This window comes from Gavialis gangeticus, unplaced genomic scaffold (assembly GCF_001723915.1).
Source record: "Gavialis gangeticus isolate Ggan-Ray unplaced genomic scaffold, GavGan_comp1, whole genome shotgun sequence".
NCBI classification, from domain to species: domain Eukaryota; kingdom Metazoa; phylum Chordata; order Crocodylia; family Gavialidae; genus Gavialis; species Gavialis gangeticus.
The window spans coordinates 24,350,583-24,377,208 of record NW_017729001.1 but is presented as its reverse complement, the minus strand read 5'-3'; the positions used below and the strand labels follow the sequence as shown (position 1 = coordinate 24,377,208).

The window sequence follows — 26,626 nt, the reverse complement described above, 5'->3', positions numbered from 1 at the left end:
TTATCCAGTCATCTATGTTTGTAACATTTTTATATTAAAGCTTCTGTAAACTGGTGCCATAATCATAGTTTAAGACCTTTTATTCAGATAAGTCTGCATCATCATCTTCCTCCAAAGTGTATCCAGATTGTTTTTTACTTTTGAGAGGTGTGGGGGGGGGGGTGTCATAGAAGGGTGTTGCAGACTTACAGGTATGCAATGCTCCAAATGCCTTTTTTTTAATTGCTGAATGAAGTAGGACTTTTAGAAACTGTGGCTCATTGAGGATGGCTTCATTCAAACTTTGTGGGACTAGGTTAGTCTGAAGACTTTTGAGAGAGAGGCTTGAAAGCAGAGTTAGAAAAGTTCCAAAACTAGTGACTGCTCACTCCAGTCTCCATGTGCCACCAAATGCCATTGCCAGCAGCAATCAGCAATGGTAAATTAAATGGTGACAAGGCAGTGGTTGCAGTATGGGGCATGTGTTAACCTCTTGGCTGCTGACTATGCAGATACCTCCCCACCTCGGCAGTGTCTCCAGAGGAGGGTCTGTGTGAAGGGGACGCTTGAGGCTAACAAGGGGAAGGGGTCCTCCCCATGAATCTCCAACTGCCTCATAGGCTTTGTAGGCAAGATCCAGTCTTTATGGACTGGTTCTGGTCCATGAACTGTAGGTTACTGAACTATGTTTTAGAGGAAAGTCTGTTCTTCTGAAGTCTTAAAAACTGATCACCTGGGCAAAAGAAGTTATACATCAAACCATAAGACAATGTGGCTGTGTTGCTTGTGTGTGCACGTGGGTACATGCAGACTAGAAGCCATGCGAAGCTTTGGTTGCTGATTCGATTCGGTGGAGATTCGGCTCAATTCAGTGGCCAAATCTTCAAATCTGAATCGAATCAGAGGACCCTTTAATCTCTCCGAATCGAATCGGAACCCTCCAAATGGATTCGGACAGATTAAGTGATTTCGCCATAGACACAGCTTTAACTGTTTCTTCTACATACTTCGAGGTACCAGACACGGCTTGTGAACACTGCAATGCTGGGGTACATGGAGCATCCCACAGGAGCGCAGGGGGGGTGGGGGTCCACAGGGCGCTCAGCAGCAGACCAAAAGCAGGCCAGAAGCACTTCTGGCAAACTTCTGAGTCCACCAGGGAGCGCACTGGGGGGCCACCCATACCCCACCCTCCAGCTCAGCGACTGGTGCCTCCTGGGTGTGGGGGGGGCACCTGGGGTCCCCTCACAGCTGATCACTGAGTCACGGAGGTTCAGCGCTCCCTGGCAGACCCAGAAATGGACCAGAAGTACTTTCAGTCCACTTCTGGGTTAGCTGCCAAGCATGTGGGGGGCCCCCCTGCACTCCTGTGGGATGCTCCATCCACCCCAGCATGGCAGTGATCACGAGTCGTGCTGGTACCTCGAGGTATGCAGAAAAGACATTTAAAGCTGTATCTATGTCCGAATCGCTGATTCTCCAAATCATCATTGAATCTTCAGATTCGGATTCAGCTGAATCGAATTGGGGACAGTGATCTGAATCAACGAACGAAATCACTGTCCCCGATTTGGGCCAAATCTGAATCCAAATCAAACAGGACTCATTTCACACACCCCTAATGCAGACATTATACTTAGATTGACCTACCTAGGGTTAGGGCGATCTAAATGTCCATCTGTACATACGTTAGAAGTTATAGCAGGGGAAAAATGGCTGGCCAGATCTAACTTAGTTCACCTGAGGAGGTGAACTAAGTTAGGTCTGGAACTGATTCCCCCGATTTACTGAGCATCTGCACAAGTTTGGAACTAGGGCTGGGAAAGCCCAGCCATTTGCCCCAGCCTCGGGGCTGCATTTTTCCTAATCCTGCATCCTGACTGAGTTATTTTTAGTACCCCCAACACCCCTACCCTTGGATGGACAACCCCCACCACAGACCCACCAGCCCCCACAGTCCAGTCAACCTGCCCCAGATCTGCTAACTTCCCTTTCTCCTTCCTGGACTTACACTGTGTTCCTAGTGCGGCTTCTGGCACCAGGAAATCCGGTCTGTACATGTGGGGCCTGATCTGTGATTGTGCAACTTACTTTAAGCTGCATGACTGTAGCTCAGATCTTGCGAGGGTGTGTGCGTGTGCGAAGACATACATCTATACAAGTCACTCAGGAAACACTCCTAACAGAAACATTTCCCATGCATAATAGCCCTAAATGTTGTCTCACAACAATATTAATTATGACATGTTCTACATTTAAAGTTCCCAAGAGCTTTGAGATCATCATATGTAAATTCTGATAAATAAGGGCTGTCAAACTCCTGGAACGGTTCTGTTGAAGCCTGTTGTAGCATTTATGTTAGGGGAGGAGGAAAAGAGTAGACGGTACATAAGAACTACTGTCTCGCAAGGAAGAATTAATTGCCTCTGAGATTGCAGCCCAACTGCTGCAACGATAATAGTTTGGTTAGAGTATTATGATGACTAACCATTCATATCATGCATTTGATTGACTTGGTAAAATTCTCCATTTGGGGTTTATGCACAGACAGCCACCTTTTATGAATCCTCTTCAGAATGTATTGGATTGCTTATTTTTACTGTTAATTGGATTACTTAATTTGATGTTTTAATTTCCAGTCCAACACTGGGTCTAATGTTCTGGGTTTGACATTGATTGGATTGCTGTCATGCTTCATTTTTATCCGATGTTATTAATAGCAGCTTAGCATTGCGATATGTCTCCTTGACTTTATTTTTGAGCATTTCAGTAAAACGTGAAGTAAAAATGAAGTCTTAATTATTTCATTTGGGAACAATCGTCCAAAACTTTTGGGCATCGGGGCTGGGTACCAGTCAGCCTAAAGACCTGACAAGCTCCCCTTAATTAATCTTTATGTTAGGTTCCCAAGGCCCCAATCCTGAAGCAAAGCTCACCGCAGGTCTAGAGAGCAACACTATCATATATGCAATACTACTAATAATACTACTCCTCCTTCTCATAGACGGCATATGAAAGAAGATGTGCAACACTGAGTTAAAACTGAAGTAGGATAATGAAAACGTCATGTTTGAAAGGCCGTCGCCCAGTGCTCACGTCCAAGAAAATATGGAAAAATGGAAAAAGTTGCCAAACTCGATTCATCCTCAATAGCACACTACATTTTTACATTATTGAAGAGGAATTAGGGAAATGCTCTTCCGTGCTGCCCAGTCACAAAATAAAAGGGCAGATGGTGGTAGATAATTTACTGTCATAATAACCACTCTGGGCCTGATCCAAACCCAAATGAATTTAGTGGAAAGATCTCACTGATTTTGATGAGTGTTATCAGGCCCTTTAAGAAGCTGACCGACAGATTCTTTTATTGAGGAGAAAGCTGTGACCTTGGGCATATAGACATCACTTCTCTGACCAATAAAGTCCGGCCAGCTATAATACTGTATGCAGTTTAGGGGAGGAAAATCAGGATATAGTGCAAGAGGGATCTGACCCTGAATTCTTTTAAGGACGGACAAACTTGCATCTGAAAATGAAACGGAAGTCCCCCCTTCTTTTCACATTCCCACCCACTGAGCTCACTGCATTTAATAGTAAGAGGGTTTTTTTTTCTTTTTAATAAAAAATCCCCAAATCCTGCATTCGCTGCAAACCCGGGCTAGATCAATGCATTTTCACAGCAGATAAATCATTCCAGAATTTGGCTTCCCTCTTTATAACGCGAGTTTAACAGCAATACCTAAAAATACGACAAAACTCCAGCTCATTGCCAGCTGCCCCCATGCTTTTCCAGGAACAATAAATGAAGTGAAAACTAGAGGTAACAAACATTTACTCTTTATAACACGCACCCATGCTAAGAAACTGAAACAACCAACTGCCAAACAAAGACTGTTTTAAGGGTCAATGTAGTAGTACATCAATGATCACATAGTGGGAATTTAATGACTGAAGATCAAGTCTCCTACTGTTGATTAACAATTCATAGAAAAAAAATCACTTAAAAAACATGCCGGGAATATGCTTTTGCTCCCTCTGGAAAGTCCAGCACACAAAAAGGACTGTAATGAACAGGCCACCAATATAATCGCTGACCAGCTGGCAGCAAATAATTAGAAAAGGCTGAACAATAAGGCTGAATTAAATTCAAAGCGATGAGACAAGGCCTTTGAAATATTCCTGTGAAATGAATATTTCCTGTTCGTTTTCATTTTCTTTAAGTACTCTTTGGTTTAAAATGCATACAGTAAGTACAGAATGATAAACTAGAGCTAGCACCGGCTTTTTTATTGATGCATTTACGGTGTATATTTGGAAACAACAATGAAAGTTATTCAAAACCATAGCCAAGAAGACGCATCACCTTTAAGAATAAAAACAAACCGCCACCCCTGCTTGTCAGTCATTAAAAATACTGGCAATGACCTACCTATTTTCGGAGGTAGCAGATTTCCTCTGGCAAACAATAACAGCTGGTGCATATTTCCCAGAATAATCCATGTTCTCTCTAATGTCCCATAAGTATGGGCTGCTGGCTCTGACACTGAAAATATTCACACCTTTCTTCACCTTTGCCCTAGGAGGAACAAGAGTGCATGTCAACAATTAGATACAGAATGTCATTTCCAGCTGTTACATGGATCTTCATTGTTTTCTCATTATTGGCCCTCTAAAGATGCCATTGCTCATTATAGACGGCCAACATTAGCAGGAGGAAAGGATATAATAGAATTAAGTCTCCCTGTAGCAGCTGAAGAAGGAGACTATAGCCTAAGAAAGCTCACGTCTCTCTGAACAAGTTAGTTTAGAAAGTGCCACTCTGCCCGGCCTTCTGCCTACAGATTAAAAAGGCAGACTGAAGATAAACATGTTATCAAGTCAAGATAAAAACGTTATCAATGCACAGATAATTAGAACTACATTTACATTTCCTTTCCACAACACACTAGATTGCTAAATTTAAGTTCAAAGTGAAGCTACAATTTTTTGTCATTTATACTACTGGGTTTTGGGGGATTTGTTTTTTTTTAAGTTTCTCCATTTCATATTGACAGTAAAAGTAGCCTCCTCAGTTAGGCAAGGTTTTTTAATAGATTTATTAGACCAACTAAGCAGTTGGAAAAAAGTTCTTAGCAAGGTTTCAGGTGCAATCACCCTTCTTCAGGCATGAGGAGTCTCTGCTGGTCTGAGACCCCCAAGGAACGAGAGAAGCTAAAAATGTGTCAGGATGTCAATGAGAACGTGGAGACGTCTTATGCCTGAAGAAGGGCGGTTGCACTTGAAAGTTTGCCAAGACCTTTTTTCCTCTACTCAAAAAACCTTGCCTGCCTATGTCCTTAGACCAACACAGCTACAACCAAAAGCCCAGCCTCCTCAGTTCCACCTTGGGTTCAAACAAGTCTTTGAGTCCCAGTTAGACACTTATGCCAACGCTCAACTTCATGCATGTGTAATTGCTTTGCATTTGAAAATTCATGTGCAAAATTAATGGGTTGACATTTCAGACTGTACCGTGACAGGGCTAGTTTAAAAGCCCAGAGAAAGGGGTTCTGTATTCATGCATTTGCAGAGCAGCTTTGGTTTGGGGTTACCACTGCTGCAAGGGGAGATGTTTAAATAAGAAAAAATGTTGTTTCTCTTTTTAATTTCATTAAGCTGCTTTTAGTTTCACTGGATTTCTCTTTTTTTAAAAAAATACAGATATCTGAATATATCACTTTATAATAGTGGAAGTGTCTCTTTTTTACTCTAGCTTTCTTTAATGTTGGCCAAATTTGCTGAATTGAGAGTTTCTTGTGATGCTGGCTTTCAAAGATGTTAAAAAAAAGAAAAAAAAAAGGAAAAAACTCCAGTGGGGTCAAATATCCCAACACATGAGCTGTCACAAGGTTACAGTTTAATTATATTTGCTAAATATCTCACATACAAAATCCATTCAGCATTCTGGCAAGTTTTCAATTATGAAAACAAAAAGAAAGTGTCTGAGGCTTTCTGTAAACAGCGCTGACCACACAGAGATCTCAGTATCAGTAGAAAGCTTTATTGGCTCTGCCTCCCTAGAAGATTTTCTATGAAATCCTTTGAGAACAGCATCTTGACAAAATAAGATGGCATGAGACTCTTTCAATAAACTTGGACAATATAGATGCTATCTATTTTGTTCTTTCACTAGATCAATGACAGCTACTATAATTTAATACTAGCCTTAGCACCGTAAAAGAACGGAGACTGGGCAATTTAGGTGCACATTCTTCTGTGCTAATTTGACAATTTGGGGCATCTTTAGCATGACGCAATATGCAAGAAGCAAGGATTTCTTCAGGCGCTATCTTTTATTGGTCCAGCTGTATAGCTAGGACCCAGATAGGCAAGCTTTCAAATGTCTAGTATTTGAAAGCATGTCTAACTCTATCCCAACTAGGCAGTTGGTTCAATAAAAGATACCACCTGAAGAAATCTTTGCCTCTCGCATCATTCCTGGACCATCATGACTACAATATCACTCTAACATTACCATAGTATGATGCATTATTTACTCTTAAATGCGATTCCAGCTACATCCCTCAGGAAGAGTCACCAGTGGCCAGATCATAGTTTGAGGAACAAAACTGTACTCCTTGCAATCTCACTAAAGAAAAAGTGAGAGAGTCAGAAAGAGACAGGTGGAACAGATTCCGGTTCCAGCTAACTTGGGGGAATGACATTTAGGTATCTGCTGCCTGGTTTCTGTACTGCTGGAAGAAGGACAGCTGAATGGGGACATTTGGGATAGATCCAGACAGTACTACTCCAAATTACTTTCATTGGGGGTTGTGAGTGCTTAGGACCTCTCAAGATCAGGTAACGGTTATGAACTGGCACACTCTATATCCCATCCATACTACTGGGCCAGCTTTTCAATCTGGTCACCTAACTAGCTCATCCAAATGAACAAGCATTAATGCCGATTACAACATCCCAATATGGGGTTTAGAAACCCAATTAAGACCCTACTTTTGAAAACTGAACTGCTTCTCCTGGCCCAGTGTCTTGTGGCCCCATATCTAACAGTCATGTGCCCTAGTGCAAGGGACGCCTTTCTATTCTGGAGGTTAGCACAGTTTCACAGGCAAGGGGAGACCAGAGTCTGGTCCCTGTTCCAAGGACTTTAAATTTATCTAACATTAAATGGTCACAGAAAAAAATGCATTTAACATCCTTCAGAGAGACACAGGAATTCAGCTGTTTTCCTGCCCAGATGAGGGCCTCGGCCATGGGGTAGAGAGTTGTGCTCCCTCCTGCTCCCTCTTTCTGGTCCCATGAATTGTTAATTCTCTAAACAGTTAGTTGTCTCAGAGCCTGTAGGTAGAAGAACACCTAGTTAGGGACTCCTAAGGGCCTTTGGTATGAAATAAGCACCAAACTGCTCAGCACAGACTAGACAGCACAGATTTCTTGGAATGCCTAGACATAAAACTTTTAGTTAAAGGGAACTTTTTTTTAAGTGAACACATTGATGCCTTTGAACTTTGAAGTTCACATTCGTGGATTTAAGAGACTAAATTCTACCCGAGTCCTGTTGCGGAGGGTGAGCCTGAGCAACTTGCCCAAGGTCACAACCCTGGGGTAGAGCAGGGTTTCAAATCTATGTCTTCACCAATGGATCATCTTTCCTTAGACAGGCAGCATTTTACATCCCGTGTTGCTTGGTTTAAATGCATACTCTGCATGCATACCAGTAGAAAATAAGGCCCACCATATATAGAAACCGATATTATGTGCAAGTGGATGTGTGTGTGTGTAGACACATATGTAGTCATTTTCCTCTGATTTATGAAGGACTTACTGTAAATGAGAATAAAGCCCCCCAAGCTGAGTTCTGTTAGGCTAGGGACAGAAGTTTCACATAAACCAGTACACATGATAGGAAACTGGTTCAAATCTGTAACACAGCAGAGTTCAGTGCACATAAACCACTTTCAAAATGGCTGAAACTGGTGCAAGATAAATCTGGATGGACGTAGTATCAGACTTAACTGATTTAGGTTAAATTGGTTTATTGAACTTCTGTCCCACATCCCCTTCAGATTCAAGTAAACTCAGTCTCCCCCAACATCTCAGGATACTTTGCACTTCCACCCACGAACCCCTCTCACAGGATGGGCAGGCTAGCTTTAGCCCAAGCTGTCCGCTCCAGCCGGGCAGAGAGGCATGCTCTAGAAACTGCCAGTTCTTGCCTGGGCCCCTGCAGCCCTGTGGCTGCATTTCCTGAATCAAAAGTGAATGTCTGTTCACTTGCTTATCGGTTCAATCTTCTCAGCTTAGACTAACCTGCAGAGATTGAATAGATTCAGCCTTGAGCTTTTTGTCTGTCTGTACTCAGGCCTTAAGGAAGTGGCCACACATGTGGAAACCCCTTGTTTTTGTACCCCCCAAAAATAATCTATTTAAAAAGAACAACAACAACAAAGGGACAGGCAACCCCCATTGGTGTCATTCGGTATCTTCCAGCTGGGGGTTTTCAAGAGCCCTGGTTATGTGACAAAGCAGGAAGATGTACACAAAAACAGACAAGCAACTTAAGCCGGTTTACTCTCAACATTTGCATCACCCAGGAACAAAATGCCAGCCAGCACTGACTTCTGATGTTTCTAAACAAATGCCAATTTTTGCCTGCATTTCCTGGAGTAATTGCAGTCTAAGGATCAGGGTTTCTTTTAAAGGATTTTGATAAGGTCTAATTTAGTCATCTATTAAAAGCCCCAAACCTCTAATTTGACTGAAAACAATAATAGAACAAGATTGCTGTTTTCTACAGAATTAAAGGTTCCTAACTCTTTTCAGAGGAATCAGTTAAATGCGCTGCCGTAATTACCACAAACCCATGGATTCCACAAAAGCCATGTTAATTCATTTTCTCTCAGGTGTCTTGAGGTTGCGTTTGCTAATGTTGGTGAGCGGCAAAACTGTATCCACTCAATGCACCCTGGTAGTAGTACTGAACAGTTATCAAGAAGGAACCTGGGTGAGACTGGGTTGATAATAACCAAAGGCACATTTTTTGTTTCAACTAGCATACCTAAAACTGTAGACTGCCAAAGTGAAAATGATACTGTTTTTGTCAGGCTTCAATTACTTTCCTCCACATCTCACAGCTTCAGGGCATTTTCTGGCTTAGACCTGTCTGTTGTCCCTCCTTGACTATATCCCACTCAGGTGACACAAACCCCATGGTTCAAGCATACCTGGACTGGATACTTGGCATGCAGTCCCCTTACATTGCCAACTGTGACACAAAATAGGCTCGACAGCATTTAAGGCCTGCAAAGAAAATGTCTCCCCGGGAGACTGTGACCTGTGATGATTGAAGAGACTTCTTGGAAACACACATACTGTGTCCTCCCCCAACAGTGCATTACAAGGAGAGGAAAGCATTCAAAGAAAAAAAAAAAGTCTCTGCTTCTTGCTTCATCTGAACTTTTGCCTTTCCTTGCAACTTTTTGTGAATTTTACTCAGTCCCAATCACTGAAATACTCTGCTTGAAGTATTTCTCCTCGAAAGAGTCGTCTGCTGCCTCCTCCCACCTACTTTTTTTTATAAGCAGAAGTCTTTACAGTTTAGTGGTCTTTTGGTCCTGGCCCTGGCCTCGGCAAAATAACCTGATCTTGGCCCTGGCTAGACCTAAACAGCAGGTAGACATTTCCCAATAAATACTTATCTCTGTCATTGCTTTGTTTCCTGTTTATTCTCTTCTGATGGTGTCCTTTGATCTATTGATGTATTGATTCACAATACACAAGTAGGAAGAGCAATATCAGGCACATAAGCAAACAGGCATACCGTACTCATGACAACGATATATATTTTCTCTCTTCCTCCTACCTGTTGCCTCTCAGTTAGCACGTTGATCTGAGGATCTGATCATGTTGATCAGGGGCCACATGACAAGTGTTTCTGGTCACTTAATACAGTCACGTTAGAGGGGCAAAAACTTCAATAGCTTGGCATTTTTCATTCCATGTAGCGTCAGTCAGAAAACGATGAGTATTAGGGGTGTGCAAAATGGACCCTATTCAATTTGGATTTGGCCCAGCGATTCGATTTGTTGATTCATATTACAGTCCCTCATTCAATTTGGCTGAATCTGAAGATTAGATGCCAAAAGGAGAATCAGTGATTCGGCCATAAACACAGCTTTAAATGTTTTTTCTACATACCTCAAGGTTTTTCTACAGACCTTGTGAACACTGCGACGCTGGGGCACATGGAGCATCCCACAGGAGCGAGGGGGGAGGCCCCCACATGCTTGGTGGCAAACCCAGAAGTGGACCAGAAGTGCTTCTAGTCCACTTCCAGGTCCACCAGGGAGCACACTGCCCCCCCCGCTCAGCTCGGTGATCAGCCGAGGTGACCCCCAGGCCCAGGAGGCACCAGTTGCTGAGCCAGGCGAGGCTGCAGGGGTGGGGGGGCCTCCTCGCACGCTCCCCAGCTGACCCCGAAGTGGACCAAAAGTGCTTCTGGTTCACTTCTGGGTCTGCTGCTGAGTGTCTTGGGGAGCCCCCCGTGCTCCTGTGGGACACTCCATGTGCCCCAGCATTGCAGCATTCATGAGCCGCCTGGTACCTAGAGGTATGCAGACAAACATTTAAAGCTGTGTCTGTGTCCAAATCTCTAAATGTTTCTGAATCTCTCCAATTAAGGGGTCTCCTGATTCGATTCAGATTCAGAAATTTGGCCACTGAATCGGGCTGGATCTCTGCCGAATCAAACCAGGGACTGAAGCTTCATGCAGCCCTAGTATCTTTGGAAAAACAGTTTCAGCAAAATGAACATTTTTTCCCCCAGAAATGTTCCAGTTCTCCAGCTAAGAACCAAAATGCTGCATTTAAGAAAAGTATTTTGTGAAAAAAATGTATTGGAAAAAGTCAACTTTTCAGTGAAATAAAACATTCAACCAGGCCTTCATATTCACCATTAATTCATGTTAGAAGATTATAACATGTGTATATGTATTTAAGAAGCCAATCAAGTCAAATTTTCCAAACAAAAAGGAATTTTGATCGACATTTGATTTGAATTTTAAAAAACCTAGAAATTAAAAAGAGGGTTTTTTAAAGCATTTTGCATCTGGCACAGTTGAATTTACATGTAAAAAGATACTGGAAAAATGGAAATTTCCATTGATTTCTAATGGGGAGAAAGGGAAATGGAAAAGAAAAAAAAAAAAATCAAAATTTGCCACAAAGAGCAATTGGCATTACTCAACCAATTCTAATGTTTTGAGCATAGAGAAAACTGCCCAGCGGGTCTTTACTGAAAGCCAAAACCAAGTATTTCTCAAAAACAGAGATCTGAAAAACCCTTCACTTGACTTCACTTGCTCAATAAAGGCTCAGTCCATATATTTTCCTGTAGTTTGCATTATTCTTTGCTTTTTATTTTGCTATTGTATTAACCAGCTGTGTGTAGCTCTGAGACCTTTATATGCAGCTCATCCCTTTGCAGATCAATTGTGTAAGCAAGCAGTGCCCCTGGGAGTACCTGCACACTGAAAACCTGTCAGGGCTGGCAGGGTACAAGGCAAGGTAGGAAGAAAGAGGTAAAGGAAACTCCTTGAATCAATACATCACACCTGAAATCAAGAACATATATTTCCTAAGCACATAAAGATAGTGATTTCCCAATTCTGTCTCATGACCCGCTAAGCATCATGTTCACTCCAGTGATACAAAAAGGCTTCAAGTCCACCAATTAAAATGTAGACAATGTCCTTTTTCATTTATCAAAGTGTCTTTTTTAACATCTCCCAGTTTTCTTTGTAGTTTACAACCAGTTAGCACTTAGCTTTCAGCCTGTGTCATTACTGCAGGCTGGTAATGGCTGTGAAATTGTTACTTAAGTGTTGTATAAAGTGGAACAGCTGGCTGGTGAAAAATAACAGCATTACAGCATGAGTGCTGCTTAGTGCCACGGTACAATGTCAACAGAGCGTCTCGTCTGAAACACCAAAGGGAAGGGGGGAAAAAAAAGAAGAAAGAGAAAAAATTCACTCAACACCACCACTAAAAGGAGATCAAAGGCAGGCAATACTTGAAGGAGTGGCAGAGACTCTGACCAGGTCCTGGCCATCTTTAACTCCTAAGGATGCTCTGCCTAAAAAAAAAAAAATGTCATTTATCCCCTTTCCCCAAAACCAAACCAAACCAAAAAAAAAAGTGACCCCTCAACACGGCTAAATAAAGACGTTTCGAATCTAGGAAATTGATTCTGGTTTTCTATTACTGAAGGTGCTTGAGGCAAAGATACATGGGAATCTTTCATGCTTCTTCAAGGGATGTCAGCTACTTTCACCATCAAAAGGAATAAAAGAAAAGACAGAACCTGTTAACAGCGGTGGTACCACAGGCTACTGTGTCATTACGAGCTGCTCCCAGCGTCACTGGACAAATATATACGGGGGCAGATTCAGGAGTCAGGCATCCAACTCCCACTGGTTTTTAATGGCTGCCAACTTTGGAAACCCCTCTGCTACCTCTAAACCAGGATTCTCAACCAAGATGCCAGGGCACCCCGGGGTGCCAGCAGATCCTTTGAAGGGTGCGTGACGGTAAGCAGGAGATAGGCAAGGTGAGAGGGGATAAGCAGATAAGCCAGGTCCCTGCCTGGGTGATCCTCCACCCCTGCTGACCAGATGCTGTGCGAGGAAGTAAGCGCAGTACTATATAAATCCGTTTTTGAAACTGGGTGCCACTCAACTCACAACCGTTATGCCTCGAGACCAGTGAGGTGCCTCATGTCCAAAAAGGTAGAGAACCACTGCTCTAAGCACCTAATAAAAGGAGTGTGTCCCATTTGAATGGCCGGGGGTCAGAACGGGTCATTTTAAAGACCCTGTTGGGGTCCAGAGGCACGGATTTGCTTTAAATACAGAGCGGTCTCAAGACCCACAGAATGAAACAGCTTGAGAACCAAGTAACCTGGGTCTGCAGGCTTGGAGGGAAGACTGGAGCCTAAAAGGGTCTTTATTTTATACAGTTGTCCACAGAATAAAACTACTTGGCCCAATCACCGAGCATAGGACTGCTACGAACAGCTGGAAGCTAACTGACCCCATATCGAAAGCAATGGGCAAGTTTATAAGCACAGCCACTGCGCCACACACACATGCATTCAGCCGCCCAGATGTGGTTATCCTCTCCACTAACCCGCATCCTATGACCCAGTATCCTAGTGCAGTACATCTTGCTCAGATGAAGCTATCTTATCCCTGGGCATATCACTCCAACAGCCGCGTGCTGACTTTTAATATCCTGTATTTTCCTGGGAGGTCTCTCTTCTTCAACGCCACTCGATTCTGAAAGCTGCTGAGTAATTCTTCGAATCAGGACTCGCAAAGCACTGGCATTATTCCTCACCATATTTCTTCAACCCATTGCCAATTATCCTTATGTTCTTGGTCTCACTCACCAGGTCCAGATACATGAGTCAAAATCAAGGCAAAAACCAAAACTTATAAATGGTGCCTTCACTTGAAGCCTGAGCTGATTACCCAACAATAACTTATTTCTCACCTTGCACTGGATGTGTTAACACCTGGGGATGCTTCCACATAAAAGGCTGCATTAAAATGCATTATAAACATGTTTAACCTGAAACAAGATTGCAAGGAAAATGTTTGACTTGACATGAGCACAGGTTTCTCTAGCTCGATTTTTAATTTGCAGAAGCAGAGCTGAGAGAGCACACCAGCACCCAGCCTGTGGAGAACAAAAAAATAAGACAAAAAGAAAAAACCCCCCACAAACTAGCAAGCAATTGAATAGTGTCAAGGCAGAAAACAACTTGAAGAAGAGTGCCAGACAAATTGACACTGTTAGTAGGGAAGAGACGGAGCCAATTCAAAGGCTCACAACAAAATCAAAAGCCAAAGGAAATGGCGAAGGATTTTACGTCCCTCTCCATCCTCTCATCTCATGAAAAATCTTATAAACTCAGCCTCGGGGTGGGGGGACTTCATGACCTGCTTTAAGGCTCTGCTTTTTATATTCACAGGTCTCAAATGATTAGCATCTGTGTATGTCAAGGGCCACCTCGTCCTCCACCACGGCTTCTAGAGATAATGGTGAGACTTTCAGGGTTTAACTATGTTGTTATATAGTTTTACCCTAAAGACTGCCCTCTGACCCAAATGTGCTGACCATCTACATTAAAAACTGCTTGGTCTCCCCCTCAGTAAGCAGCTAGCTGCCCTCAAAAGCTCTCCTGGGCATTGGGGCTTGAAGTCAAGCTTTCTCCTGACCTAACCTTCCCTACAATGCATTCAGCACTCACCTGGGCACTGCAGCCTGCAAAGAAAGTGTCCAGACTTTTTGTCTCCGCTGGCCATAATTAGAGCTGAATGCAGGGGAGACAAGGTGTGGGCAGACTTATTTCTAAAAGAGCTAGACAGAATCTCATAATCCAATCTGCCCCGCTACCTGTTTCCCTTTCTGGACTCTTGGTTCAGTCATGGCAAGGTACCATAGATGGGAGGGTCAGCTCTCGTATGGCTAGTTGAGGATAATCCAAAACAACCCCCCTATCAAAGAAGGAGCCATTTTTCCAGAAGTACGCCAAACCTCTCCTTCTGCTTCCAGTCTGCCTCCAATATTGATGCCTACAGGTTTGCCATCTTCATTTCTCGTACGGGCAGAGCTAATCAAAGTATCCACTTAAAGCCAACGGTGCAATAAGGGCTGGTTGGAAAGCATTTCATTCTCTTGGTACTTGCTCAGTCCTAATGCTTTCCGTGAGTGGAGCTGATTCAGGGCACAATCTGTTTAATGCCGTTCAAGCAAGCATATTTTCAGTGAGAACGCGGGTGAAGTTCAGCAGTTATGAGTGAGTTTGACACTGTGATGAATTTGTAGACAAACCCCAAGGAGTACAAATGCCATCTTTTGGAATTAAGGAAAACGTTTATCATAAAACCTTGAGACATGAAATCCCTACAGAGAATATTTTGCTCTGTAGAGCACCCCTTTGGACCTGAGAGTTTTCCACAAGGTTGAAAACGCCATCTCCAAGCCGTGCCCCCTGAACAAAACCTTTTACAGTTGGCTGAACCAAACGAAATGGGAGCTGCAGCATCTCTTTAAAATCAGGCCACATACTTAGGAGCCTAATATTAGGCACTCAGGCTTGAAGGCACCGGCTCTTCATTTAGTACATCCTTAGCAATACTTAAAACAGTAGACTCTGGACTTCCGGATTAGAGCAAGAAGTTCGCTTTTGCAAAGCTAATCTTTTTTCTCTGGGATGCTTCATATACAAATCAGACTTGTCAGTTGTTTTTTGGAGAAGATGCCTTAAAGTTTCTCCAGGTTATACTAATAGTTTCACTGATTGAAAATCTACAGCAGAAGAGAATCGGGAGTCCCTGAGATACTAATGGAGTTAGAATAATTTATGGAGAGCGGCCTAGCACAACGCAAGCTATTTAAAGCTGTATAATATACCCACAAACTCTTATTAAGGTCTGTGGTTTTCAGCCCTGTGAGACAGAAACCAGTTATCATTATGCATCACCATGAAAGCAGATTAAAATTAAATCAATCTGTTTATCTATGGGTTTGCAATACAGCTTTCCCAAAGCCTAACGCGTTCTCTATCTAATTAACATTTCAGGAGGAAAACATACTCCACCCAGACTCTAAAACCCCCTCATTCAAATGGGGATATGAAAAAAAAAAAAAAGTCTCAGGAAGACTTGCAACAAAATTTAATTAGCGAAAGGGCACAAGACCAATTTAGGCTTCAGAAGATGAACTGTGCATGCCACAGGTTAAATAAAAAAGGTCTCTCTGGAATACGTGTCTCGAGCTTGAGAAAAATTGTCTGTCGTGTTTGTGAGAAAGACAGAGAGTTTATAATATATTTTTTGTGGTTTTCAGACAGAAAGTACTTATGAAAAGCATGTCTGGCAAGACTGAAACTTGACTGTAAAACCCACACATCCCTTGCATGTTAAAGGGGGAAAAAAAACCCATATGCGCTAATTCAAAATAGAGACAAATACATGATTTTTACCTGTACCCTCCATCTACTTTTTAGACAAACCATTACAACCACAGGCCCCATTTGTCCACGTGGCACTTGAGGATATTCAGCACCTTGAAAAGCTGGAAGCTGGCTTAAGGTTACTGTGTTATGATGGACAAATACGCCGTTTTGGGAGACACGATGCAACTCGTAAACACAATCTCATCACACGGCAGTGTTACTGCATCATTTGGTGCCATCCCAAAGGGAGGTCACTAGCGTGTGACCTTACACCCTGGCATGACAACACTTTGTCCCAGCAATTTTTCACAAAACTTTCTGGTTCTGTCAATCTGCATGGGAGAGTCCTAATGGTGGTATCTGACTGCTAAAGATCCACTTGCATAAATACCTGTGCAATGGGCAATGACAGGTGGATGTATGAAGTTGGCAGAAGAGCTATATTTATACAGGTGGGTTCTCTCCACTCTGAAGCCATGCATACGCATAGTGCATTGCTATCAGAAAGCAACCCTGCTCCTGGGGGTTTCCTTTATTGTTAAATTATAATAAACGTGACCTTCAATCTGAGCTGCCTCCCGAGATGGCTTTCCTAAGGGCTTTCCCCTGCAGTGACTCCTGCCTCTGTCCTTGGATCCCCTTTGCTTTTGAATGACTCTCCCCTCGCCCCGAGAGATCTCCTGAGCATCAGCGCATGTCATGAGATCTTCTCCTGGACAACCTCCCTGCAGTGTGTTAGGGTATCACCCAGGCACTGTGAGCGCAGGAAGTCAGCCGGCAGCGATCCCATACTTCTTTGTTTCCCACTTTCGGTCTTTCTGCACCTACTTCTCGTCTCAACCGCCTGCAATTAGAGCCATGTGCACAAGGAGAGACAAGCAACAGACAGAGTCCTAGAAGGGTCCACCCAAGGAACAGAAAGCATGAAGGGTGTGCCTATGCGAGACACTAACTGCTCGATAACGTATTAGCACAGGTTTTGCCCAGCATGCTAACTGCTCCGTGTTATTAGGCTACTTTTTTCACTAAAAAGCTGTGCACCAGTGCTACAGCACAGTAACGCCACATACTGCACATTGACTTACTATTTAGTTATGCAAGTACTAAACATAATGCGCAGTAACTATAGTGCGTTAATGAACATGTAGACGCACCCAACGCGTAGCAGTCACAAGATCAAATACAGGCAGGGACTAACCGTTATACGGTTCGGGACATTTTATGGCAACCCTCTAAATGGCAGTGTAGATGCATCAACATCGTCCAGGAACTAAGGAGACTCATTTGATCCAACTGTGTAGGTCACAGAGAAGCATCTCCATCAGGGTCCTAGCAACTGGCATGTAAGTGATATTAATCATGACGAGAAAGAAAGGTAGTTAGCTGTGTTAATATGAAGGTGTCAGAAGGCAGGATAAGGTGGTACCTTAGGGTATGTCCAGACAAGCGGGACCATGCATTTCAATGGCACACCCTGTGCTGCTGGTACTTGTCCCAGGGAACGCCCATGCCATGAGTGCTCTGGTGCATGGCAGGGTAGCCCAGGTGGGGTAGGGGGGGCTAGCAGCCTGACCTGGGATCCCGCGGGCCTCCAGGAGCTACATCCACAGTGTTCCTGCAGCAGGAAGCCTGACAGGCAACTGGAGTGTGGCTCCAGCCAGCCAATCTCCGGTTTTAGGCAGCACACCACCTTTTTCAGCATGGGTTTGACCCCAGGGTCTCCCAGGGTCAAAAACCCACCTTGTGCTGCAAAGTAGCAGCATGGGGAATGCCTGCACATGCAGTGTGTGGCATCGTAGATGGGCCTGTGGTGCCACATACCTCATGCCCATGCTCATCCAGATGTGCCCTTATAAACTAACTCATTCAGAGAACCTTTCTTCTGATGTTGTGGAGTAGCATAGATTCATAGCATCTGAGAAAGCAGGCTGCTGCCTATGAAAGCTTATGTCTCTCTGAATAAGGTGCCACCCTGCTGTACCTTCTGCCATGAAGGAAAGTCAGGATCAGTTCTGCATGTGTTATGCATAACATACTGGATACTGGTAGCACGGGCCTGCTGGGTTCATCAAGCTGACTGCGCATGGAGCAACATGGCTTTCTGAACAGTGCAGGGAAAGGAAAATGTCATCATCGGACATTACAGACACAGATGCTACAAGCAAGCAAAAACCTCATTCCTAGCATTAGTCAAGATACCACTGCTATCAGCAATGGTGTTTACAACCAAGGATACTATGATGAAGTTTTACTATCCTAAGGGACAAATCCACAACCCTAACAATAGCCTCATATCCATAGGAATTAAGAACCCAACATTCAGGTGGTTTCAGAAAAATGTTGTTTATGGGCTGCTGGTAGTTAGAGGCCGATTTCAAAAGGATCCTGCTCTGTTTACCCAGAGACCACCCACAAATGCAGTCCCAGTAACAGCGAATCGCTAAAATCTTTCACATCTGCATGGCATTTTTCCGACCAGCAATGGATAATTGGACAATTCTGTGCTACAACACTAGACAGAATACATACGTGTTCAAAGGGATGGAGGAGCTTGCTTATTTATAGCCATGATAGGCAGAGTTAAACAGGGCTGCCTGCTGGTCTAAAGTAGTTAGGGAATCAGTTTGCTTCTGACTACAGCCAAAAATATATGCAAGAACAGGATGCAACATCTGAAATAGTTTTTCCCTAAAGTAGTTTTAACCCTTCCCCCCCTCAACCAAAGCTGAATAGAAACAAAGCTGCTCATCAGCCTGGACAGCAGTAAGTAGCCTGCAGCCACTGGGGATTTACAAAAGCAGACGTCCGTGTGGGGAAGGGATGGACATAATGGCAGTGCTGGGTGGGTGCAGCACTTGTCATGCTCAGATAGAAAAGCGCTTTGCAGAAAGCAAGCCAGCAGCCACAGCAGGGCTGCCAGGCTTGGAGAGACTATGCAGTGAGCGTAGAAGTGGCATGAGTCCTATTTTACAAAGCGGGGAAGCTGAAATGACTCACCCAACCTCTCACAACAGACCAGTGGCAAAACTGGGAGCAGAACCCGTATCTCCCAAGCCCCAGTCTAGGGCATCAAGTACGAGGGATGCTGTCTCCAAATACGTGGGGGGAAGGCTTTCCCGCAGGATTTAATTCACCATTGAAATCCCATCTAGAGACTGCCTTTAATTGCCAAAATTGTGACAATTATCCCTGACTGAACTGACTGTCAAGCAGACCTATACCCAGTGCCCAGTCCCTCCAATCCTGACATCTATATAGCAGCTGCTGTTTGTTTGGTGTTTGCTGTTTAATCAACAACCCCCTCCCAAAACAGACCCTCTGTTTTCTTGGTTTGAATAAGCAGACCCTACAGATTGCAGCTGAGACCCAGTGAGAGGTTTAGGACTAAGTCTACATTGAATAAAGCAAGAAAAATGATACCTCACATATGCAGGTTTCATCTTAAAGAATCACCGAATATTTTATGGAAGTGTAATATTTATTAGTATGTGGGTGCACCACTGCCTGCTACTGGACAGAATCACAACTTCTCAACCATGTGTCCCATGAGTAATGTTTCTGTAAGGGTGCATTTCCCGCAGCTCACATTGGGCACTGACAGACATGCAGCTCCCCACTTTAACTCATGGCGCTTCGCAGAAAGTGCCATGAGTTAGAGTGATGCCTCTGACCCAACAGTTGTTTGCTGTTGGATTTTGTTGTTGTTGGGAGGTGAGGGGAGGGGGAGAATTTAGCTCCATTTTAGAGCTGATCCAGCAGAGCAAATGTCTGCCTGCAGCCTCTCTCCCCTACCCTTCCCTTCTCTTCCAGCGCCATGGCTATGTGCAGGAGGGAAAGGGGGTAGGCGAGGGGAGGGAGCAGAGGGCTAGGTTTTCCCAGCTTAAGCTGGTGAGGGGAGAGGGCTGGGGGGGCGTTGAGGTGAGGGGGCTCCAATTCCACCCACTCCCCCTCAGCCTACAGCTCCCTCATCTCCCCTCCATTACCCCCCTCCCTTCCTGCAGACAGCACAAGGGCAGAGCTGGGCGGCATCAGCTCAGCCCCAATTGCACACAGGGACTGACAGAAGTTCCCTAAGGTGCTCCACTTTGGAGCACCTTCATCTGAACCCGCATTAGATGAGGGTTAATTTGTTGCTCGATGGGACACTTTTAAAGCACTCTGCAGCCATGAACTTCTACCACGGCACGGCTGTAGAGTGCTTTCAGGGGGCTGATCACATGACACGTTACTTCGGTCAGCGCTTGTGGCGTGGAGCCACTGCTTAGTGACCAGACAGATCTGAATTTTATCCCTGTTTGGAGGCAAAACCTCTGAAAGGTATAACATGCTTGGAGTATAGCGAAATACGCTGAGGTGGTATAAAGAACAGCTCTATGGAGAAGCTTCACAAGAAGTATAGTTCTATGCTCGTCCAGGATTTCATCTGCAAATTTTTACATGAACTGGGGTGATAAGAGACTCCAATATGAAACAAAAGCAGGACCTCAACATGAAAAACTTAAGATAATCAGTGAAAACGTGTCAGCATTGTTCCCTAGCAACTTCTGAAGGCTGCAGATAAAATCTTTTTTTGGAGACATCCAATACTGGAATTCCTTTCTGACCACAGGAATCCCTTTACTGACCACTAAAATGCAGCCACTTCTTGGGTTTAACAGCAAGCGGCAACATCACACTGTTGCTTACGGCAAAAAGTGAGAAAGACTATCGGGTTCTTTTTACTATATTTGGCCTCTGTTCAATGACACATATATCAGATGTTCAGATTATACACAGAAAATGTAGAGCATGATTTGGCAAGTTGTTACCCACATGAGTAAATCCTCAGCCCAGGGAGCAGTTCTGTTGATTTTAAATGGAGCTGCTTTAAGGTTTACAGGAATATGTTCATTGTATAGAATATGTATAAAGTAAAAGCTGTAAGGCACAGATGCTTTAATAGAAAAAATAGCTAGTTTTGATTGTTATGAAGTGGGCATTCAGTGAGCTATTCCAATAGGATTTTTTGCTCACTCTATATAATCATGTTGGATAAATATATATATTTTGTGACGTATTTAAGCATTCTTTCTGTCATCTGTGCTAGCAGTTCCCAAAGCAACATTTCTTAAATAATAGCAGGAAGGAGTTGTGCTGTAGGCCAGCCCTTGTAGATGAGTGGAATCGCTGATGCAGAAGGGAGTGCAATTAATACAATAACTACACAGTCCAAAATTATCTTGTGTCCTTAATCTAGGGCACAAACAAAAAGGGGAGGAAAAAAGTCATGTGGCATCTCCATAATCCACCCCCAGCCCTTAACCCTATCATATATTACAGCACATTTAAAGTTAGCCAAGCTTTCGAAGGCAAGATGTTCTTCTTAAGGTGACCTGTGGGTGATATTTTTTAACTGGACCTACTGCATGGTTGGGAGAGACTCAAGTACCTGACTACAGAGACCTGAGGAAGGGTAGTGTAAAATCCAACAGCTTGTCCAAGTCTATCTCAACCATGCAGTTGGTTCAATAAAGATATCGCCCACAAACATTCTTCCCAAGTAAAAGCCATATTGCAGGGACAGCAAGGAGATAGCACAGTTTATCTGCACAGGGATGCCTTGCCCTGTACAGCAGCTGGTAATTCTCTCCATATATAAATCTCCAAGAGGAACAATATTAATAATAGCCACTCATCTCATCTAACCTCAACAATTCATGCAATGCTCCTTGGACTATTTCATCCTATTTATGCTTTGCAATCTTGGAAGAGATGAGACTGGGAGTTGTGAGTCTCTCCACACAGAATACAATGCTCAGGTTTATTGAACTATAGGACTAGGTCTGCGAAAGTGAGATTACAATGCATATTAGTGATCTGGGAGTCAGGGTGCAAATCTGTCATGAGTGACCTAGCAATGTCCATATATTAGGTATATACGATATGGCTAAATGTTATACATCTCCTAGAACACAGCATGGAATCAAAAACAACCACAATTATATTGCCTATTTTGGGGGGTATATGGGACTACAAAGTCTTTTAATAAATAGGCTGCAATGGCCCTTGTCTGTACAGAAAAATTGATCTTCAGAAACACCAACAGCCCTAGTGTGCCCCTGTTAAAAATCCACTGAGTTGACATGACAGAAATCGCCTGAGATGAAGATACTATTTATAAGATTAATGACAACACCATAGAATTTCTCGCTTATCTAAGGAGAAATATATAAGTGTTAGCAAGAGGTGCACAGGGAAGCTATAGAGGCTTGGGGTGAGGAACAGTAACAGCCTGGCGCTCAACTTCACCGAAGAACTCGCTTGTTTTTGGCTTGACTAGGGCTTGTTGTCCTTATCTATTAATTTAAATCATTGCTGTAAAACAACCCGTTTTCAAAACGAAGATTATGGTGATGGCCAGTGAAGATTGCAGACGGAGGTTACCGCAGTTATAGAGCAGGATACGGTATCAGGATATGGTACGATAGAAGGAGCCACTCTGAGCTCTGTGGTGCAGGAGCTAACCTTGTGTCCTCTATTTGTGCTGCGCCTTGCACGCTAGCTCCAGGGCTGGGGCTCACAGGCATTACCATACTACATGTAAGCTGTTTTACTGTTTTGTGGTAAGGACATCACCAGCACAGGCTACTGAAGACTGTGGTTGCCTCTCAATTGCTCTCATGTGCGTGAACTGAATGGTGAGGAAGGACACACCACATAGGAACAGTGCTCCATCCGCCTGTTTCTACCCACTGCTAAGATATTATGGTGCAGCTACGCCTCTGCCCCACCCCAACAATACATATAGGTGCAAAAATTTCAAAAATAGCCATGTTGTGCTACCAGAAGAGATGGCCAGCCTGATTTCCAAAGGTGCTGAGTCCACACAGCTGCCACGGTGTCACTGGGAACCTCAGGTGTTCGGTCCTACTGTAAAATACATCTTAAGTCAGACACAAAACCTTATCATCCCTTTGGAAAATTTGATCTCTGTGGATGAATTTGTGAATGATAGACAGAAAACAAATCACTACAGCCATAAAGTGCTATGGCAAATGGGATGTAGCCACAGAAACCGTATCTTTTGTGTTCAAAATGCTGAAGTGATGGGTGAATTACAAATGCCAGGGACCGATAAAACAAAAGGAACAGGCTGGATGGCAGGGTACAAAGAGGTGAAATTGCAGAGAGTCCCCTTAGGGACAGAAATGATGCAGGAAAATAATCTGAACCGTCACCTGATCAGAAATTGCTTTTGCCTCATTCTTTAAACTGTAAGAAATGTGAGCTGTGGCGTCAGGAATCCCCATGCTTCTATTAGATATTCAGGATTTTACAACACAGCATAACACGACTGTTCAGCATGGGAAATCCATATGGTTGTAGTAAGAAGGAAATTAATAGTCTACCTAGGGATTAAGCTGTCGCTCAGACCCAGTAAAATCCCCAGGCCTGTTTGCTTAGTATCTCCTCTGAACAATTAACTGCTGCGCTACTCGTTGAGAGGATGTGTGGGTCCCAGAATCAGCTGTGCAAGGAGTTTGTTGTTAGCTGGGGATGGGTGCCAGAGACGTAACTTCACAATTAACATGTACGCTCCTTGGTATCTTTCCCATCATGCCCCATTTGAGGTACTCACAGTGTGCAGATTGCTAAAACCCAGACAGAGAGGACAGAAAGTGAAAGACTCTCCCACCCACTACTCTTGCATATCTATCTCCAAAGAACGTGTGAGTAAGTGGGGGCACACGTCTCCTTGGGCCTCCCAGAAGAGGCAGGCACCTTGCTTCCACCTCCACTCTTGCTCCACTTTTGCAAAGGCTAGCACAGCTGACCCAGCACTGAGCATCCCATAGTTTACTGCAAGTACAAACCAGCTGCAAATTAATTGTAGAACAGCAAAATGAATGTTTTCCTTTTGCCCTTCTGATTCTGGGCTGCTCCTGGGACCAGGACAGGACAACTCTGGATGCCTAAATTACAGCAGTCTCTCCTGGTTTGTGCTAAATTAGTTGCATTAATACTGGGGACAGCCCAGCTCCTCCAACTCCAGCCCCATCCCAACACATGCTCCTTAAACTAGGGTTTGCAAAAGGGTCCTGGAGTGCAAGCTGTGGCTCTGCGCCTCGGTTTCTTCATCGTGGAATTTCTCTCTCGGCTGGATTCAAGGCCTTTAATGCATCACAAAGAAGCTGGAGCAGGGTGAGGTCACCCCCTCCCTATATAACAGTTTATTAACTTTAGCAAAATCTAGATTTTTTTTTGCTTAAAGACATACCTTATTCAGAAACATGACTACATCCCCTGGTGCCTATAAAACTGATTTTCCGGCTCAGAGGCTGGGATCAGCAAAGGAGAATGGAGGTGCTCACTGAGTGTAACCCACTGCCCTGTACTGAGCTCTGTTCTCCTGAAGTTCAGCCTAAGGGACAGAAACCATAAAATACTGCGAGACAGCAGGAAAGTTCTTCTCCCTTCTGTAGGCACGCAATCCAAGCCACAATTCAGACCTATCCGACTTCCATAGCAGGTTGGATTAAAGTTGCCAAAGTGTTGGGTTAGTATTTGGCTAGAGTAGTGGCATTAATGTTCCTTAAACAAATCGCTCCCAATCTTTACCACAAGGTGTCAGATGTTAAGTTTAGTTTTATGCATTATTTGAAAGGCTGTATTGCTAGGACCCCGACTCGGTTTCAATGCCAGAAGGAAGTACCATCACCTCCAAGTCACTCACATGGCAGGGAGGTGTTTCTTGGAGGGGTCCAGCACAAACACTGAGCCAGCCCAGCCCTGCTTAATGTGTAAGTGCAAGATAATACATTTCCAGGACATTACAGCTTCTCCTCGCTTTATGCTGTACATGCATTCCTGGAAAATGGTGCATAACTCACATTTGCATAAAGGGAGCCCACTTTACAATGTAAGAAACAGGGATCTGTTCCAAGACCTCAATTGTACTGATCCCCAGACCCGTTTCTACCACTTTTACAAGACAATTTTGGTACTCACCAACAGCAGAGAGGGGTAGGGGATAAGCTAGAGGGACGCTTAGAAGCCATAATGGGGATGGTAACTACAGAAACACGTGTCGCAGACAACGAGTGAGGAGCACAGATCCACACTGGAGACTATATTTGGGCGCGCATCACTCCCACAACACACCACACAAAGCAGCTCACTGCGGGCTGCCACTGCACCGATTGTGTAAGAGTGAATTTAGCTTGCATACAATGAATTTTTGGTCTAAAAAGGGTCATCGCATAAGAGCGAATTCGCACATACAGAACCCGCATAAAGCGAGGGAAACCTGTGTAAGATGGGGGGGGAAGTAAAGTCCTGGGTGTCACCCACCTGCAGCTCTATGTCACTTGACACTTTGCTAGGAAAAATCCCTCTAGCACCTGGTTTAAAATCACTGCCTTTCTAGCTGTATCTCTTCTGTATACACGCATGTACACACACACATGCACACACACGCATGCACACACACACTGCTGGTTCCTCTGGTCTTCTACATCCAGCATAAGCACGTACACCTGTGAAAAATGGGTGTGCAGTGCTGCAATTCTGAATTCATCCCATTTTGCTTGCAAATGGCCTGGGCCTACGTGATGAATCAAGGGCGTCCGGGGCACAGGAGGACTCGGGCTTGCAGCGTATTTGACTGCACCGGAATTAGCAGGTCATTAGCCACTTCCCACACAGACTCTTAATACAAAGGTCCCTTTGAAGGCCGATTCCAAGCCCACAATAAAAGTGGCGCTGCATGTCACACCCTGCTGCATGCCGCTTTGTGCAAGCTTCTTTGAAGCCGTGCGACTGGAGGCACTTTTCAGAGAGACTAATTAAACACAGGCCCCTGGCGTTGCGGGCCCTACTGAGAGGGAACTGACTGTGATGTGACTTGTGTGCTGCGAGGCAAGAGCAACGATGATTATTTCACAGCTGTAAGCCCGACTATATTGGGGTGAGGGGAGGGGCAGGATTCGTGAACAGGATTTTTAGATGGTTGCCTCTGTCCCTGACCTACGGGCTACAACGGTGGTCGAAGGAGCCCGAGGTCCACGGAGGGGCCGGGGAATCCCATCCAGGCAGCGCTCGCTTTAAGAGAGTGGCCAACCCTGCCCGCTCCTCTGCAGCCCAGCACTTCCCTCTGTGCTCAAACCAGGGCTGCACAAGCCAGGGTACACCTGTCTCCTGAGATATATAGGGTCTACCTATGAAAAGCCCAGAGCTATTCGTGTGCCAGGGGCAGGAGGGGGTAGCTAGGAGCGCGTCTGGGGGAATCCTCTGCTCGCTATTCTTCCCTTTGTCCCAGGAGGCCGGGCATCCTCGCTTCTGCTTTTGGGCTGCAGTAACTTCGAACATGGGGATCAGACGAGCGGGGATGGGGTCATTTCTTCACGCTGGCAAAACCCGAATGCAAGCAGTCACATCCTGGCTACCTGTGCTCGGCCTCCAGCTCTGATGTGCTGCTGGGTTGTCAACCCGGCCCCCTCCTGCTGCCCTGTGACCCACTTAAAAATTTCCCATCTAACTTAACTGCTATGGATTTCCAATACGAGGCTTCGAGGAAGAAAGAGCAGCCAGGCTCCTCTCTCCAGTGCAAAGAGCGGCTCGCTCAGCAGGGGGAAGGGGGGGGGGGGG

General features: G+C 44.4%; 1 protein-coding gene across 1 annotated transcript in view; it reads right to left on the bottom strand.

Annotated features, from left to right (window-relative positions):
* Positions 1 to 26,626, bottom strand: part of LOC109290239 (transmembrane protein 132D-like) — a 402,287-nt gene that overhangs the window by 269,699 nt on the left and 105,962 nt on the right. The window contains exon 3 of the mRNA XM_019506644.1: positions 4,409 to 4,555. Within this exon, the coding sequence (XP_019362189.1) occupies positions 4,409 to 4,555 (147 nt within the window). The remainder of the gene's footprint in view (positions 1 to 4,408; positions 4,556 to 26,626) is intronic.